The 19,577-nt window shown below is 41.1% G+C and overlaps 1 protein-coding gene across 2 annotated transcripts in view; it reads left to right on the forward strand.

Annotated features, from left to right (window-relative positions):
- The window catches only part of FRY (FRY microtubule binding protein), a 324,059-nt gene that overhangs the window by 294,702 nt on the left and 9,780 nt on the right, over positions 1-19,577 (forward strand). For both annotated transcript variants that reach the window (XM_082602261.1, XM_082602262.1), the window contains exons 52-58: positions 5,286-5,486; positions 6,038-6,196; positions 9,245-9,411; positions 10,580-10,769; positions 14,498-14,647; positions 15,811-15,909; positions 17,773-17,856. In XM_082602261.1, the coding sequence (XP_082458387.1) occupies positions 5,286-5,486; positions 6,038-6,196; positions 9,245-9,411; positions 10,580-10,769; positions 14,498-14,647; positions 15,811-15,909; positions 17,773-17,856 (1,050 nt within the window). The remainder of the gene's footprint in view (positions 1-5,285; positions 5,487-6,037; positions 6,197-9,244; positions 9,412-10,579; positions 10,770-14,497; positions 14,648-15,810; positions 15,910-17,772; positions 17,857-19,577) is intronic.

Consider the following 19,577-nt stretch of genomic DNA (forward strand, 5'->3'; position numbering starts at 1 on the left):
TAATAAAGCCTGGTACCCAGCCTGGCATATGGTGGGATCCACATACTTCAGCTCACATTTAACCAAGCACACTCTATTTCCCAGACAAAGAAAGGGCTTTCTGCTAGCCGTACAGTTAAAACGGAGGCTCAGATTCAAAGTTTATCACATCCTATGGAAGGTAGGCACCTCCTAATTTAACGATAAACTTGTGGGAAATGATGCTTCAAGTAACTGCTTACCTTCCCTAAAAGGATATGATTGCTGACCAATCCACTTATGTCAAGGCAAGGCCACGGAGCTGGACAAGCTCTGTTGAGCTCTATTTTTGTCCTTACTGGCCACTGACTACCCTGGCTGTCTGCGCCAGCAAGGAAAAATCATGTCCTCAGAATGAAGAATGTTTTCTTTACCAATTCTTTCCCTGGAAGCAAGTTTAGCAGATCCAGTCCTTTAAGAGTATAAAGGCACCAACTGCCAGGCATCTTTAAAATGTGTAAGCTTTCATCTTGAATTGTTCTCAAACCAGTAAAAAGCATTGCAGAGTTTTCTGACTGTTAACCATAATTAGTGATAAAGAAATCAATTGCTAAATGCGGTGAGGATTGTTTAAAAAGTCTAATGCAAAATACAGCTGCTTTGAGTACTTTCGAAATGATCCAGAGGTATACGGAATGTCAAAAGTTTAGCTTCCTGGTCTGAGCAACTGACCTAATCTTTGCTCTTAGGCTAGAATTCAAGCTTGGGCACCCTCTTCAAGGGTTAAACTACGGAGAGAAAAATTGATGAAACAAGAGAGGCATCATTTTTCAGTATCAGCCAAAGAAAAATGTGTTACGTGAAGGGACCTAGGAGGAATGGTGTCAGAGAAATCAGAAACAATATCAGAACAACTAACAAATTTAATTTCTATCAAAATAAAGTAAGGAAAACCATAGATGCCCATCACTTGAAAATAAATATTATACTAGTATTTTTCAAGGACAATAAATAATGATTACTATGCCTTCCTTCTAGTGTTCTCGCTATTGTCCTAGCCAACAAGAACTAAAAAAATCATAGTGATTATTTTATCTTGTATGATTAAGATTTTATAAGAAGTTCAAGAATGTGAAAGTATATATTTTATCCAAATAAACCATTTGAGAATATTTTGCTACTTCTCAATAAGGTAACAATAAGGGATTTTAGTGAGCTTACAGAGTGGTAGAGTGAAAATGCAAGGGCTTTGGAGTCAGGCAGGTCCGACTCTGACTTTCAGCTCTGCCACTGACCCAGCTCAAGCCTGGATGCAGTTTCTCTTGGCATCCTCATCTGTCGAATGGGAGTGATAATACCTGCCTATAGAGTTGTTGTAAGGACCAAGTAAGATGTCCTATGTAAAGCTTTTAGCATAATTTCAGGCAGTAGGCATTCTAAATATCTGTTCCTTTGTACTGTCTTTGGTGAATAATTTCCGTATTTCCTCATCTGCGAAAGGTAAGCATATTTGGCTTCTAGATCAACACACATTTACTAAAAAAAAAAAAAAAAAAAAAAAAAAAGACAAGGTTTTTGTCATGTCTATTCCTTTTCATTAAATAGTCTCAGAATTTATTGACTAATATCTTTAAGGGTTTGCCTTTGAACTTCTCAGAATCTTTAAAGGGTGCTGTGTCTTTGCTATTAATTGCACCTCAGCAGTGAAACAGATCGTGATCACAAACACTTCTGGTTTTGTGAGCAGGATCAGGTGATGCCACCTTTTTTTCCCAGCTGATGACCCTCATTAGTCTTTCCATGACATTTCATGATTTTCTCACAAATAAAAATTCAGGCATTCCAAAAAAAAAGGGTTGAGGAGACCAAAGTTGTTGCTGAAGTGGAAAGCTATTTCAGAAATTGTATTTATGATTTGTTACCAACTACATCATCCACTGCTAAGAGGTCTGGAATTTCCGGTGTTTTGTACTAATATTTCTTTATGGGGTTTGTGTATCTTTGCCTTTTTCTTTAAGTTGCATCTACTGACGTATATACTGTTGGCGCTGTTAGTTGGTGTTGTGTTAAAACTAAGACAAATGCACTTGAGTATCTAATATAATCGTTTTAAATAGACCTCTTATTTGTTTTTCTGTCCATTCAATCTGCTACACAGGAACTTCAGGTAAGACGATGCTATTTTCAATTCAGATGCCCTAGTAGATGTTTTGCATCGTTGCAGATTTATAACTGCATAACTGCTTTTTCCCCCCTTCGAGAGTATGTATGCCTATTTGCACATTTACACTGAGATGTGTGTGATAGAAGTATTTTTCTTGGTTGCTGTAGAAGGGAAATATTTTCTGAAGTATAAATATGAGATAGTTTTAAAATCTTTATATGTTTAGTTCTGGAAGTTGCATGATTATATCTCTTGAGAGAGAGTGAGTTTTTAAATATGATCCATGGAAATCCTATAATTTCTCATTAGGCAGTTGCACAGCTGGATTGCTTTTGCTGTTAACTTCTTTTATTAAAAGTGAAATCAAGAAGCTGCATCTAACAATATACCACATATACTGCCAATCAATTCCTTTTATTTTCCAGGAATTAGGAGCTATCTTTGGATGGTGACTATATAAAATTTCATCCAAATGAGGACCCTTCTCAAGTAAAAGGGGTCCGGTAATAATTACACCCAGACAACAGGCATAAGCTGGCATTATCCTGGGCAAACTGACCTATGATCACCCTGTATCTATGTCATATAGACTTACTCTAAGTAGGTACACTTGGGGGAACATATTTTGACCATCCAAGTTCCTTCAACAATAATTCTTATTTTTTGGAACTCCAATATCAAAGAATACGATTTCCAACATTTCTGGAACATTCAGTCGTGAATACTTTCTCATCTCAATATAAATCCTGAGTGGTTATTTAAGTTTGATAACTGACATATGCAAATTGTCCATCAGGAATAGTTAGCCATCTTCTAAATTTTCTCACACATAGAAAATCTCACTTAATCAGTGAAACACTCTTTTGGCTTTTGACCTTGTAGGTAACATAAAATGCAAATCTGACATTTGGGTGTGGGGAAGTTGGAAGGTGGCTCTCCCAATAGGGGTATTCCTGTGCTATAAGAAGGCCCAGTTGACTTTTAATCACCACCAACTTTAACGTAGGCTAGGCTACTGTTCCATCTCAACCCCTCAGCTACCACCAAGCAAACAGTTTCAACATCTTTGCCTCTAATGGAGTTATTGCATCCTCTTGCAAGACACCAGATATTATTCCTGCAAGAACAACTTCCCTGACTCCCAGTTCCCATGCCTGATTGATTCAGATCTTCACCTGAGCTGCAATCAAATTAACAGCAATGGCAATCTATACCCAGTGTAGCATTCTCTGGCCCTAGGTGTCTGTATTTCTCTGCAAGCTCAGTGCAACCCAGGTTCAGTGTGGGAGACTTCCAGAACTGCTGCCTGAGACAGTTCATCTAACCCATCCATTGATTTGGTACAAGAGAATCAGTTTTGTGAATTATGTTTTACAGTTGTACGTTTTTGCCAGTAACTTTTACATTCTTTTTTTCTCTGTATTGTAATCTCATTTTTCTTTACCCTCTTTATTTCTTCACACATTGAGTTTTATTTTTCTTCCCAGAACTCTCGCCTCTTCCACATTTTTTTCATTTTTTCACTGAAACAGCTATTTTAAAATACCAGCACAACAGTCAGCCTGTTCTACCAGGAAATAAAATCATTTGGTGGTAATTTATCACAGCACTTACAGATAAAAGGTACAAATCCAGCTATAAACTATGGAAAGCATATTCTGAGTCTTATAATCAAACAGTCCTAAGAACAATCATAAATGGGGTGAATAATGCTAATTTCCATATCATATCCAGAATGTGTTCAGGATTCTTACCTGTTGCCTTCCACCATGAATAGCCAAAACAGACTTTGGAAAAGCTAAGCATCTATTATATGAGAGATCTGTGAGAATGGTAAGATTCATTTCATTAGGAGCCAGAAAAAAGAGACCCTTAAAACCAGAGGAAAATTAATAAATTTAATGCTCATTAATTTTAATAGTAATTTACATCTCTCACTGAAATTATATTATTATGCTACTTACTGAGCTCTCATCAGAAAGTTATTTATGGGAGTTCCCTGGTGGCATAGTGGTTAGGATTCGGTGCTTTCACTGCAGAGGCCCAGGTTCAATCCCTGGTCGGGGAACCCTCCCACATGCCTTGCGGTATGGCCAGAATACAAAAAAATAAAATAAAATAAAAATAAATAAAATACCACATTTAAAAAAAAGTTATTTATGTCAGTGAACCATCAGTGTTTCAAATGACTAATATAAATAAGATTCTGTGCTAGACTTTATTCAGATTACCTATTTGTTTAGGTTAAAATTTGCTCACCAATGACCTAGTAATATTTCTCTAGCTTTATTCCTATCTTAACAGAGAGAAAAATAAAACCCAGATTGGTTTTCAGAAACAAAATTTATGTTCATCAAATAAGCTTATTTAATATCTGATGGTTTGTAGAGAAAGTCTGAGCTATATCTAAAATCTTTAACACTTTACATTGCTACTTAGCCCAGTTCTCAGTGCAAATGTACAATTCAGCAATAATCCTTGGTACCGAGTCAGTCCATTCAGGTCTAGGGAAGGAACTATTTTCTGTGTTGGGACAATTATTTAAAGATGAGCCGAAAGCAAAACTGAAGCCTTGCTGCTCTGGCCTCTGCATAGTGCATGATTGTCCGACTCTGCCCAGCTGCTCTCTGATATCCTTTAACTCTGCATTTTATCTGTGAAAACTGCTGCGGCAGAAACAGCCTGGAATGTTTACCTAATGCTCTTCTACTTAATACCCAGAGGGTGTGGAACGTGCCACAAGCGTAGCTCCTACTTTTTCTCCTTCTGAAAAGAGTACTAAACAGGGGCGGGGTTTGGGGAGGGAACATCTCTTTTGAAGTTGTTTTAATATTAACAGTCTCTTTCTGACAGATTTTTGTTAACACGGATCATTTATAGAGTATCCCAAAATCAACTTGTTAAAACACAAGAGGTTACCCACTGTGCCAGAGTAAAGTGTATAATCATGTCTACCTATGATTTAATACTCATTTTGGTGAAGACAGTGTGCTTCTTACTACTTTTCACATCATGTAAGCAAAATGTTTGGTGCCCAAGACCATGAGGGCTTGGGAGTTCATAATGAAAATTTTTATTACTAAGCTATGGCTAATCGACTGTGTAAAGGCGTGAGTGCAGGAGGATTTTGGCCTTAAAAAAGCAGCTGATGCTGTGATTTCAGGGCGAGAGTATGGACAATTTCAACTGGGGAGTCCGCAGGCGTTCTCTGGATAGTCTGGACAAGTGCGATATGCAGCTTCTGGAAGAGCGCCAACTTTCAGGAAGTTCTCCCAGCCTAAATAAAATGAACCACGAGGATTCCGATGAATCCTCCGAAGAGGAGGATCTCACCACCAGCCAGATCCTGGAGCACTCTGACCTAGTAAGTAGGAACTCTCCACCTACTCTTCCCAAGACATTGGGAGACTTCTTTTTGTGATTCAAGCAGTAGTGCAGTTTCCAGTTGCAGCTTAAGAAACTTGCTACAGCTGCTAAACTCAACTCTGAAACATGAGGTGGTGTCTGATTCTAACCAGTCTCTTCTCTGTAGGTTGCAAATGGAAACAAACACTGGGGTTTTTATAAGCCCTGAATGCCATCAAATCGTTCAGGCCTAGATTTTCCCCAAAAAACTTTTATTTTGCTGAAATCTTTTTCTTTTAAATTCCTCAGACATCTGAAGTTTGAGGAAATATGACACAGACATTTTGATGGGGTTATCTGGAAATAGGGGTGTTTGTTTTTTCAGTGCTGGGCCTTGCCAGCTAGTGTGCTTAAGTTCTAATGACAGTGAAGTATGTATGTTAAACAGTTATTACCTGTCCACAAAAAACTAGCTTGTACACTGGTTTGTACTCTTATGTAAAGAATAATTAGAGCTTTTAAAGAATGGGAACGTCATGCTCTGTTTTATTTCCTATGCTTTCTCAACAGATCATGAATCTCTCCCCTTCTGAGGAGACTCATCCCATGGAACTCACGACCACCTGCGATATGACCCCTGCTGACCCTCATGCCTTTAACACCAGAATGGCTAGCTTTGACGCTTCTCTGCCTGATATGAATAATCTTCAGATTTCTGAGGGTTCAAAGGTGAAGAGATTTTGGCAATCATTGATTGTAGTTTTCTTTAAAAAAAAAAATGTACTTCCAATTTTCTGAGCATTCTTAGCAGGTTATAAGCGAAGGGACTATCTTTCTTTTCTTTCTTTTTTGAAGTAGTTGAGTTTGTGCCCCTAAACCTAGGTTTTGAAGTTGCTTTACTCTCACAGACCTGAGTGGCCATCTTCCTATTGGTTGAAGGAGATTTGATTTGAGGTCCTTTTAAAATGAAACATTTTGCATTTTCCATAGAGCACGAACACTGCTCGTGCTTTGCCATTTGATTAATGGCAAAACAAATTGGTATATGTCGGAGATTGCTGAGACTGGGGAACTGCTGTTCTTTGTCATGACTTTTATAAAACAATCTGCTAAGTGAGGTGTGGGTGTATGCATGTATCGGGGGGAAATTTTTTCCTATGTAGGAACCAATTTTACAATCTGTACATTGATTCTGTTCTCGCCTTTGGCAGACTATCAGAATTTTCAATATCAATCACAGTATTATGCACAAAACTGTCCTAGCCAGGCTCTCTGAGGAGAAAAGTAAGTAATGGATACAATTTCCTTATTTAAAAGGTCAGCTTTAAAAAAAAAAATCTAAAAATGTGTATTTCATTTAAGGTTTATTTTATCAATATTTCCATAAACTACCTTGTCCATAAAACTATCAACTCCCACACTGTGTTCACATATGTGCCCACATAAATGCCCATTAGTACAGAATTTTATTTTCTTATATTAGAAATACCAAAATAACCTATTGCTGTTAGGATAAAGTTTTCTTTATCTTTAGTTTGGTTATGGTGGTATAAGTTTCAGGAGAAAATGAAACAAAAAAATTTACAAAAGTATATTCTTTCTGATGCTTCTACTAGAAAAATATAATACTGGCTATTCTGTATTCTTTTACAGTGTGCTAAAAAATATGTCTGCGATCTAGCAAAATCTAATCTACTTTAAACCAAGGGCAACCAATGAAACTGCAATCACCTAAAAATAGTGAAGCTTAAAAAATAATTATTTCTAAGACTTCCCCATTGCAAAAGGACTATGATCAGGATTCTTAGAATTAGCAGAGTCCTTTTTTAGCCAAAAAAGGGGCCAGAAAGAAAACTGTCTGAGATTAAAGCCAGAATCTTAATATCAAGAAATAAACTTCATGGAAAGGACATCACAAAATAAATGTGCAGTTATTAGCGTTTATTATTTCTCAGTCTTGCAATAGTCATTTTCTCAACTTTTCTATTTTGAATGCTAAGTTATGTAATTCCTTATACAAAGCATTGCCTAAGGAGTAATATTTGCATGGACTCACAGAGAAATCTATCAAGGAATTCTGTCAAGGAAAGGCTGAGTCTAATTTCTGAAAAGCTATGTCTGTTTTTCACATCAGCTGGGCTTCTGCAATGTTTGATGTATCTGTGATGTTAGAAAGAGAAAATAGAAAATATTTTTATAAGAACTCAGCCCGCCCCTAATAGATTAAGTCTATACACACTAATAACCCAGGCCAGTCAGCAGTCTCGTTGTAACCACTCTAGTATTAAAAAGCAGGACGATGTAAGTCAACTACACTCCAATACAAATTACTTTAAAAACTAAATAAATAATAAAATAAAATATAGTGCTCAGCCCAACTCATCAGACACGAGAAAGCAGCGACTCTTCTACCCAAATTACGCTGGTTAACTGCATGGATATCAACCTGGACAGTTACTGTTTACATTCAAAATGTGGGGTAAAGGATAAATAAGTTTTTAACAACAACAACAAAAACTGTATGAAGTGGACCACTAATGAAATTCTAACTGGACAGAAACTAAATATTTTTTTAATGGCAATAGTAAATGTTTTAAAGATAAAAAAATAAAATAAATAAAAAGCAAGAAGCAGCAGATATGGATACGCCTCTGAAACGCAGTATTTATGAGCAATTCCTTCAAAGACATGAGATAACCTATTTCCCTAACACATCTGTAAACATTTCTAATTTCCCTATTTAATCCTAGACTCAAAATACTAAATGGGCAGCCAGATGTCAACCCACAATAACTCTCTAATTCATATATACATCTATTTCGCCTTGATTTTGTTTTTAAGAAAATGACTCACTGAACCACGTATGTGTGATTTCTTCCTCTCCTCTTCTGCTCTGTGATCCAGTTGCCTTCCTTCCTCTCCCGAAGAACAATCAGTTCTCCAGATGATTTCCCCCTGGCCCAGGTTCAAGCCCAGCCTCTTTTTCCATTTGACTTGCTACGTCTTTTTCCTGCCCCTCGGTGATCCCAGCTCTGCCTGCCCTAGAGCCCTTTCATCTCGCAGATCATTCTACATTTTATAGCAACGTGAGAGCAGCCTCTCATGTCTGTTATCTTCAAGGGATATTCCCAAGAGTAAAGCATATGCGTATATGGATCTCGGAGGATTTTCAGCATGGAAAGGCCTGTCAATGTGGCAGGCTTGGTGAATAACTCTGGATCACTTGTGAGCACTGCAGACACTTCTGGAGCCTTTACTATGCCAGGCACTGACAATTCTAAATTCTAGTTTCCATAGGTACTATTGGACGTATTATATAATATATTGGAGAGTTAACTCCAGATGACTTGCTTTAGAAGACTGGGGTTGTACAATGAAAAGAGTTCTGAATCAGAGATGGTGTCTCTAGTCCCAGCTCTGGCTCTGATTATATACCTGACATTAGGCACGTCCTTTTCCCACGTGGAGCAACTGTTTCCTCGTCTATAAAATATGGAGGTTGGACCAGGGGGTCTCTACGGTTTCTTTCAAGTTTAGCATTTTATACTTCATAAGCGTGGGTCAAATATGGTAATCTACTTTGGGAACTCTCCCAGAAAAGACTGAAAAGAAGATCAAAAAAGAACAGTACTGCAGAGAATCCTTGAGTTCAGTTATAGAAATTGACTCTACTGTAGCTAGAAGACAAATGCCCCCAATTTCTATTACTCTCAGGATTGTTGATTTTCCTATGGACAGTCTTACATATTGGGGGGATTCTTTTGTCTATGCTCCCAGGTCAGCGCTGCCCAGGAGGAGGAGGACACCACCGTGCATGAGGATGATCTCTCCAGCTCCATCAATGAGCTCCCGGCAACTTTTGAATGCAGCGATAGCTTTAGCCTGGATATGACCGAGGCAGAAGAAAAAGGCAGTCGAGCGCTGGACCAGTTTACTCTTGCCAGGTGAACAGTGTACAGGGCACATCGTACTGGCTTTGCTCTAACTCCAGTTAAATGTCAGGCTTGTGCTGCTGGGACTTCCTAACAAAGGAGTCCAAGCGGATATGTAACTTGGAGGGTTCTTGGCGGGTGGGAATCATTCAACCCCAGAGCAGGGCCTTATGCAGAACCCATAAAGCCCTAGAGTAACGTAAAAAGCCAGAGGGGAGCCTGGGGACATGGTCCAGGCCTTGTAAGCTTTGAAAATAAGCAAGCTTGGCAAGGCTTGGAAATAAGGAGTTCTTTTCATTTTGAGTTAAAAGATCAGAACAAGAGGCCCCTTATAAGCCAAATACCTACTCTCTTTTTAAGTGGGTGGCTTTCAGCCTCGTGGCTGACATTTCTGAGGAAAAAATATAAAGAGGATAGATTTTTTTAAAACCCCACTAATGTGGCATCTAGAATAAATCACAAATAATAATGCTACAGATTTACTTTAGGAGAAGAAAGTCAGAATCCTAAAATCACTCCTCTGAATGTTGAAAATAAGAATTAAGTAAAAGCTTCTGATGTGGCTGGACAGAGGCCTTCTGTTATGGTGACCCATATCCGTCCATCAGAGAAACAGCTTACGGTGATACCTGGAGAAGAACTTTGACTTTTCACAGTTCGTTCATTCTTCTCTCCTTTCTTCGTTCCTCTCTGTCTCCCCCTGCATTTCTCTTCTTCCATTTCCTTTCCTCTCTCTGCCCTTTTCTTCTGGGCATTTATGTATCTGCACCCACTAATACTGTCCCTCCACAAACGAAAAGTGAAAAGATTCAGAAATTTTCTTATCACTTATTGTATTGAAAAATGAAAAGGACTGCGACGCCACAGCACAGGAATGAATGTATCCTGTGTCCGGGAAAGGCTGTCCAGGAAAGTGAGGGGCGGTTACTGAAGGCTGAAAGAGGCACCGACTCTATAAAGGAAATCCGAGTGGGAGGAATCCCAGAAATTCTACAGGTGAAAATCCTCTTTTCTGGTGTCAGAAAAGAATCTCGGAGAACCTCTGAATGGGAGCCAGGCTCCCAAAGCGACCCCAGCGGGAGAAGTGGTCAGAAAGGGGGCCTCGGGGCGAGAACTAACACAGGCTGGCACAGGGGAGGGGGACGCCACCTCCTGACGCTGCCGCGTGCCTCTGTTCCAGCTTTGGAGACGGGGAGAGGGGAGTCTCGCCGCCGCCCTCGCCCTTCTTCTCGGCCATCCTGGCTGCGTTTCAGCCCGCGGCCTGTGACGACGCGGAGGAGGCGTGGCGCAGTCACGTCAACCAGCTGCTGTGCGACTCGGACGGCTCCTGCGCCGTGTACACGTTCCACGTGTTCTCCTCCTTGTTCAAGGTACGGCGCCCCCCGAGGGGCCCACAGACGCGCGGGGGCTGCGGCCTCTTCGGGGAGCCAGCTGGCCTCCAGCTGAAGGGGTTACGTGCCGGGTTTATACTACTTTGTCCTCCTGACATTCTTCAGTCTCCTCTGACCTCATCCTTTCTCCTCACCCTTCATCTACTCAGCCTTCTCAGGCTGGCACCGTGGAGACGTTGCGCTCAGGGATTCAGGCCGCTGTGCTGTGCCCCTCGCTCCCCCACTCTGGTTTTCACTGGCATCATCAGTCCCAGGCAGGCAGCCAGGTCTTCAGGACCACAGGGTGGCACCTTCTGCCAAGCCCAGCCTCCATCTCTTCTTTCCGCTTAGACCTCTCCTGTCTTTTTAATTCACTGTGTTTTTCCTTGTCTTTTATCTTCCCCCACCATGAAGTCCTTCAACGTGCCAGCCAGTGAAACTTGTCTAGAGGTTGAGCTCTGCTTGAGTATATCACGAGAGAGGCACAGTAACTTAGCTGGACTGAGGGATGGAGCCCTCTGATCGCCTTCTGGAAGAGCCATGGGAAAGGCAGGGAAATGAGGAATTATATAAAAAGTGGAAATGAAGAAACTGGGATCATCTGCTTTAAATGATTTCAAATTCAGGGGCTTCCCTGGTGGCGCAGTGGTTGAGAGTCCGCCTACCAATGCAGGGGACACAGGTTCGTGCCCCGGTCCGGGAAGATCCCACATGCCGCGGAGCGGCTGGGCCTGCGCGTCCGGAGCCTGTGCTCCGCAATGGGAGAGGCCACAACAGTGAGGGGCCCGCGTACCGCAAAAAAAAAAAAAAAAAAAAAAAAGATTTCAAATTCAGGAAGCCATAGTTTAGTTAACATAAAAGTCAACTTGGATTTTGAGCCTGGAGGCCCTTCCGTTTTTGGAGAAGTATATACCAATAGTACTCATAGCTAGTTTCTCAGTATTCTGAGTGTTATTCATGCTGCTCTCTCTCAAGTTTTTCAATTTACTTTTCGTGAGACCTGTTAGAAACCTGAATGGACAAAAACTAAGGTTCTGTCTGAGATGCACGGGGGCTGGAGGGACTGTTAGCCTTAAGACAGAAAACAGTGGGCTGCTGAAAGATAAGAATCCAGAAACATCCCAACATTAAGCCAGACTGAAATTTAAAAACAACAACTATCCACAAGCTACCATTTGAGGTAAATTTAATTGTTAAGGATTCTGGAGCAAAGTAATTTATTATATTGTTCTAAAGGCAATTTGTAAATAATGGTTAATAATGTATAAGTTTGGCTGTTGTAGTAATTTTTTCTTATTACAGTTGCTAGATCTACCCTTCATGCTCAATTTTATAGTCCTGAGCAGTACTTTTCCCTCTGCCGAGAACTGTCATCTCCTCTTTTCCCACAGCTGTGCTCTCAGTGACCTGCAAATCCCTGATTGGCTGTCACTTCAGTGAATGACACCTTCCTTTACCTCTTTCTACCCGCCCCCCACACACACACTTGGGATCCCGAGCCAATTGTAGTTGTATCTGTTATACTTGTCACACTTGTTTAGGTGTCTGTCTCCCGGGAGAGGGCAGGTATTGGTGTCTTGCTTTGATTCCCCAGCAGCTGGCACACAGTGGCTCACACACAGTAGCTGCTCAGTAAATGCAGAAAGAATGAATGGGAAAAAAAAAACCTTTTAAATGTAAATCTTAAACGTACAGTTTCTGACTTAATGCCAGTACGGCAATAGACTGTCATGTGAGCTGGGACGTGGGGCTGGGCCCTGGGAAGTACATTGGGGTTTGGATTTTTTTCATCAGTGTATTGGACCAATTTCTAAGGAGCTTATCTGCAATAATAATAATACAAATGTGTACCTCCTATTTCAGTTTTTAATATTACATTTAGCTTTAAGAACTTTCTCAGCTACCATTAAATGCTCTGTGATTGAGAGCAACATCGGTAGCCAAATCGGTACTAATCAAATATGCTGGAAATGAAACACATGTCAGACATGCAGTCTGTTAATCTTTCGTCATCTCCTGTTTACTGTTTTCTAACGTTTTTCCTGTGAGTCTGGACACCACGTTTCCCTGTATTTGGTTGGATTTTGGACGGGGTAGAGAGCAGGTAATTGCAAAAATAATTCGGTTTTAAAAACAAGGAAATGGTTTCTAAAGGTCCAGCATGGGTGGCTTTCCAAGTGTCTCAGTCAGTGTATTTCCTTCCTGCTGCTCCTGTGTTAGAATATTGTCATTTGATCACACAGTGTCACCAAATTATATTTTTATATGGAAGTCATATGTGGCTCTGAAGTTCCCTGAAAGATCTAGCTTCTTAGTACAATAAAAAACAAACCCAGGGACTACCCTGGTGGTCCAGTGGTTAGGACTCCATGCTGCCACTGCAGGGGGCACAGGTTCGATCCCTGGTCAGGGAACTAAGATCCTGCAAGCTGCTCAGAACGGCCAAAAAAAAATTTTTAAATACAAAAATGAGCCCAGATCTCACCATATCCTTAAGTAAGATGGAAAGAAACCAAACTATTTGCAGGACCTGGATCCTACTCCCGGCTCTGCCACTCCACTAGCTGGTGACACGTGGCATTTCCTGTTCCTTTCAGCAGCAACATTCTGTCAAGTTTTTTTTTTAATTGCACATAAAACTAAAAACACCATAAAGACATATGTATATTATGCATTATAGCAAGATTCTCAGAGGTATTAAATAAAAAAATAAATAATATGCAACATGGTAGGCATTTTTCTAGTATAACTTGTAAGGAACCAAGAGCCTGCTGCTGTTTTGGGGACCTGCTAATTGCCCCATAACAGGGCAGAGAGGATTTCTCGTGGGTTAGATTCTTCAACTCAAAAGGTACGACATCTCTCTGGGGAAAGCCAGTGTCTACAACCGGAATTATTTTTTGGTTAAATATTTTGTTCCTTTTGTTAAAGATGTTGTGTGTTGGAAGCTGGGGCTAAAAATGTTCTCATTTTGGCACTGACACAGGCCCAGTGAGTCAGATTCTTCCTAATTATGGGTTTTCTTCAGGCAGTATAGGGGGAATAGTAACATTTAGGAAGCATTATAGGTTTATGGGAGGGATGTGAACTTAGCAGTCAAGCTCATCCTTACTCTCTCACTTACTAGTTGCATGACCTTGAGTCCTTTAACCTCTCTTAACCTCAGTTCCTTCACCTGGTTGCGAGGATTGATGAGTTGATGTGTGCAAAGCTATCGGACAGAGTTACAGACTCCTAATCAGAGGCGCTCTCACAGGGAGACAGGTCCCATGGATTTACTCTTCCATTCTTCAGAGGCTTTATGGCCCATGTTAGTGCTCCATCTCGGGGAGCTGTGATCTTGGGAAACAGATTATATCTCACGACCTTTTTCCTCTCACCCACATTGAAGTAATCTCAGAAATTCTCACTCATCTGACAAACACGCTAGGCAGACTCAGGCTGCTGACCGGCGCTGACAATCAGCAAAAAGCAAAGGCAGCATTTATTTAAAAGATGATATGAGCACCCACGCATTGGGAAATGACATTTTAGGAAGAAACTTTGTTCACACTGGGTGATGACTCACTTGACTTAAGACATTCACTCTGCCCCTATCACCCCCCCCACCGCCACTACATGGAGGACCTGTGCTCATTTGATATTTTTATGAAGATTAAAAAATAGTTTTTTCTAGTACAAAAGTTAAAATGTGGCCGTTTACAAATAGTAATTATGTTGCCTTTCAGAATATTCAGAAAAGGTTCTGCTTCCTAACCTGTGATGCGGCCAGTTACCTTGGAGACAACCTCCGGGGCATCGGATCCAAGTTCGTCAGTTCTTCCCAGATGCTCACCTCCTGCTCTGAGTGCCCCACGCTTTTCGTGGACGCCGAGACCGTGAGTATCTCAGGCCTGCTCCTGCGGCAGGTGGCCTGCCCAGCTGATGGTGTGGAAACTCAGGGAAGCACACGTGTGTTGTGGTTTGTTTGAAAGACACTCTCAGTGTTTGCGAGCAGTGCTCTGTTGTGCTATGAGTCCCAGAGGCCTGGGCCTGCACGGGAATGGCTGTGCATGGCCAGCCCAAGCCAAGGCAGTCACTGCAGGGAATCAGGAGAGGGTCCCCCTCTGTGCTCCCTTCGCGGCCTTGTCGCTTCTCTCCGATGACTCTTGACTTTGAAGGCTGAGAATATGGTGAGCTAACCCCCCAGAGCGGACCTAGCCAGTCCCCACGATGCCAGGTTGGCTAGGCCAGTGGGTCCCCAGAGGCAACGATGTTACCACTTTCCCCACTTCCAAGAGACTGAATGCCCTCTGGATGGATTTGTCCAGCCTAACTGCAAATGATGAGCTTAAAAGCAGGAGTCCCCAACCCCCAGGCTGTGGACCGGTGCCAGTCTGCAGCCTGTTAGGAACCAGGCCATAGAGCCGGAGGTGGGCGGGCGGGCGAGGGAAGCTCCACCTGCCGCTCCCCACGGCTCACATTACCGCCTGGACCACCCCTCCCCGACCCACCCCACCCCGTCTGCAGAATAATCGTCTTCCACGAAACCAGTCCCTGGTGCCTAAAAGGTTGGGGACCGCTGGTTTAAAGGTTGATTAAAACAGTCCCTGGCTGACTGCTGAATCGTGACTGTATAAATGTAATACTAATGATTTAAAGTGCAGATTAAATACAAAATCAATTTGAAAACCTATTTGGCGGTCTGTCTTCACATTGCTTGGAGTATTACTAGATGAAGACACTATAGAGTCCATGCATAAAATGGATGCTGTATCTTAATGTGGGCTTCTGTGGAATACTTGTTAAGATTTGTCCGTCTATACTGATATGGGGAAGATGGATTTTTTCACAGGAGATTTTGATTAGCAATATCCAATGCAACTGCCACTGATAGTGGAGCTAAATTACAAACTGCACAGCTTATTAAAATGGATGCTACCAACCCCCCGCCCTACACTTTACATCTAAATATACTTCTCTTTTCTCTCTTCATAGGCGTGCCTTTGTCTAGGTCTCTCTCTGGAAGTTGTTTTAATACAAATTATTTTCCTGTCTTTAGCTCCTTTCTTGTGGACTTTTGGACAAGCTCAAGTTCAGTGTTTTGGAACTGCAAGAATATTTGGATACCTACAACAACAGAAAAGAGGCCACCCTCTCAGTAAGCTTTTATGTTTCTGTGCATATACATTTAGTTAAAACCAAATGAACCCAACCACTGTGAGCTCTTGGGAGGCGATGTGATTTACCCAAGAGAGGCTCTTTTGGGAGAAGACAGATTTCATCTATTCTTCTCTGAAGGACTACAGTTCCAACTTAATGGTGGCAGAACTGTCAGTACTATGGATTATATAAAAATGATACCTACAAAAGAGAAATTTTTCAGCTTTCGATTTTAGCCCTATAATTTCCCTACCAAGAAATTGGGGAAAGTGGGTATCTGCTTAATATGTCTGTTTATCAACATTACAACTTTTCTTTTCTCAGAAATTTAAAATTGTTAATTACTTCCTTCCAGTGTTCGCCTCACCCAAAACTGGTTGAGACGGATCTCATCTCTCATTTCCTTTTAACCACTCTCGGTAGCTGCTTCTCCCTGTCTCCATAGTTTCTCTTGGCCTCGGCTCCTGCTCTTTACTTTTTTCTTCCTTCAAAGATGTAACTTGTAAAATGTTAGAGCCAGAAGTGATTCAGAAACCATCCATGCAAACCCCCTGATCTCCAACAACTTCCATGTGTAATTTCCATGGAGCACTTCCTATCATATATCAGTCACTGTAAAAAGAGCATGGATTTTTAAGTCAGGTGGACTTGAGTTCAAATTGCAGCTCAGTTACTTAAGGGTTAGTGACCTTGGGTAAGTTACCTCCTCTCATCTCAGATTCATCATCTATAAGATAGTGATAATAGTAATTAATTTGCAGAACTGTTGTAAGAACATAACGACTATAACGGTCATAGTAGCTGTCATTTCCTGAGTCCTTTCTATGTATCCAACAACCTGATAAGAGTTACATCCCTTAACTTAAATCATGTAATGCTTACAACTGCCCTGGGAGTTGCTATTATTATTCTCATTAGCTAAGAGGTAGCATAGTGGTATTGAAACCCAGGTCTGTGGGATTCAAAGGCCCATGCTCTTAACCACAACACAATATTGCCTTTAAAATAGAAATAATATATGTAAACTGCCCAGCACAAGTGCATCGTACATAGAAGATATTCATTCTAAAGTTACTGGGTTTTTGTTTCTTGTTGTTGTTATCTCATGACCTGTCAGAGAGAGCTCTGACATTCTACTGCAACAATTCCCCTTGTCTTCTATTTCTGTGGCTCTTTTGCTGTCACTGATTTCCACCTTCTCAGTCATCAGTTAATAAAAGTAATCCTTTCATTCTGGTTGGTGAACGAGCCAGTCTTTTGATGTCAAGTGTGAGTTTCCATTCTTCAGTGCTTATTGTTTTCTGCCCAAAGGTTCCTTTCACATCTATACTGGTTACTATTCCAGATACTTAAGACCGGCAGAATCTTTAAATAGCTGGGCTATTACTATAATAGCCTTTCTTACAGTGAAATAGACCTGCCTCCGAGAAGCCACCTGAAAATAACAGAGAAGAAGGTGTGCCATGAGTCAGGGTGCATTGTCCAGGATGACCCAGCCTGCGAGGAAGTGTTGGACCTGTCTCCTAACCTCAGTCGTATGAAAGGTTTCTAACCATATGTGAATTTAATCTATACATAAATTTGGAATGGTCTGGTGAGACCATTCTTCAGGGTGATACATCACAACACTGAAATGATAAATGTTGAAATTTTTAAATGACCATCACTAAACCCATCTAAGCAGATATTTTAATTTCAAATTATTAATCTTTAACCAAAAAGTTTTCAAAAAGTCGTTATATAAAAATTTTATTTTACTGTGATTAGAAGCTTAATCTATTTTTCCTGACAGAATTGATTGTAAAAACATCCTTAGGACGTCACTGAATTTACCTATGTCTGTATCTCTTTCTGACAACAGTGGCTTGCAAACTGTAAGGCAACGTTTGCAGGAGGATCAAGAGATGGAGTAATTACCTGTCAACCAGGGGACTCAGAAGAAAAGGTAATAAAAGCCCGTTAGAGTTTATCTTTTCTGTGCTCTGACTTTGTGTGTTGGTGTTGATCTACCCAAGAAGCGTGGAACTTGAAAAAGGAAGAGGCAGAATGGGTCATCCCATACATTCACACGACACCTCTAGAGTAAGAAAGAATGACATTCGCGCCAAGCATGACTGTGTTGATGGGATTTGGGACGGGGCGGTCTTCTTTTTGGAAAAATAGAAGTATAAAAATAACCTTTCTGCTGGACACTAACTATACTAACCATTTCCTAATAAATCTATTCTTCATTCAGAATATAAAACCAAATATCATTACTTCTTCACTGAACCACTTAGTTCCTTCAATGAAGAAAGTCTTTGTTGACCTTTCAGCAATCACTCAGACTTTTTTTTTTTCCTCATTTAGAATTGCTTTAAGTACACACCTCAGACCAGCTGGCTTATAAACGTACATCATATTGTAAAGGAAACTGGGCAGAAAAGTGTGAACAGATTAAGATCATTCAATTCTGCAGTTACTCCTGTGACCCCCGTGGTGGGTACAACAGTGAATTCTGCCCCGGGTGGAGCTTCTGATCTGTTCAGGGAGATGGACGTTAACCAACAGTCATACACGTGTAAACCGTGACAAGCGCCATTAAGGAAAGGAAGGAACAGTAAAGCTGTGAAAGAATACAGCAAGAGAACCTGGCCTACCAGGAGGGCAGTTCTGGGATGGCTTCTCCACAAAGTGCCATCTAAGTGGAGATCTCGGCTCTGAGCTAGAGTGCAGAGGGGTGGGTGGAGAGCCTGTGTGAAGGTCCTGAGGCAGGAGGGAACCTGGCCCTTTCCAAGGACTGACGAGAGCCCTGTGGGGCTGGGCATGTAGACAGTGACAGGGAGAAAAGTTTAAGTCTGAAGAAGCTGCACAAGCCAGACCGTGCAGGGCTTTGGGTGCTTGTCTTAACAGCAGTGGTGGGCAATTAAAAGTTGTAACAGGTGGGTGTGATCAGAGCGGGGCTCGCCCACTCTCCTGTGGAAATGGACTGAAGTGGGCAAGCATGGATTTGGGAAGACAAGTTAGGGGGCTGCTGATGGGTCTAGGCAGAGAGGTCACCTTGTAATTACATTGTCACACCTAGAAAAGCATGTTAGAGTGTGCATCCTTCAGAGGATGAGAAATCGTTTTCAGGGTGGGCCTTGAGGAGAAATGACAGTGTCAGTCCATCTCAATATTGATCTTATATCCAGAGTTAGAAGAGAGATTATTTTTCTGATTAGAGCTATCATTTGGCTTCCATCCCAAAGCAAAACCCCACAAATGTTTGACCTCAGAGCACTGCTTACCCTCCATTGATTCACTCCAGCTCTCTTTTTTAAGTCAGATTCTCTATCTTCTGGAATAGTTTGATGTTGCCAATTATTCTGAGCATTCTTTCAAATCTTTGAAAGAATCTGAGATTCTTTCAAATCTTTGAAAGATATTCATGACCAAGGTCCAAAAAACTACTCAACAAATATAATGCAATAGTCATGAATGTGCCAGAGCCAAGTGATTTAAGCAACAGGTGAGTACATACTGTACCCACCTGCTTAGGAGATTACATGGATCTATGTAATACTGAGTAGGAAAGCTTCAACATTTGGCTAGATTTTCTAAATTTTATCCAATTTAGTTTAAACCAGTGACTTTCAGAGATTAAACACGATGAAAATTATAGTTAATATAGTATACTGTGACTTC

This window comes from Mesoplodon mirus, assembly GCF_964341445.2.
Source record: "Mesoplodon mirus genome assembly, chromosome: 17".
Taxonomy (NCBI): domain Eukaryota; kingdom Metazoa; phylum Chordata; class Mammalia; order Artiodactyla; family Ziphiidae; genus Mesoplodon; species Mesoplodon mirus.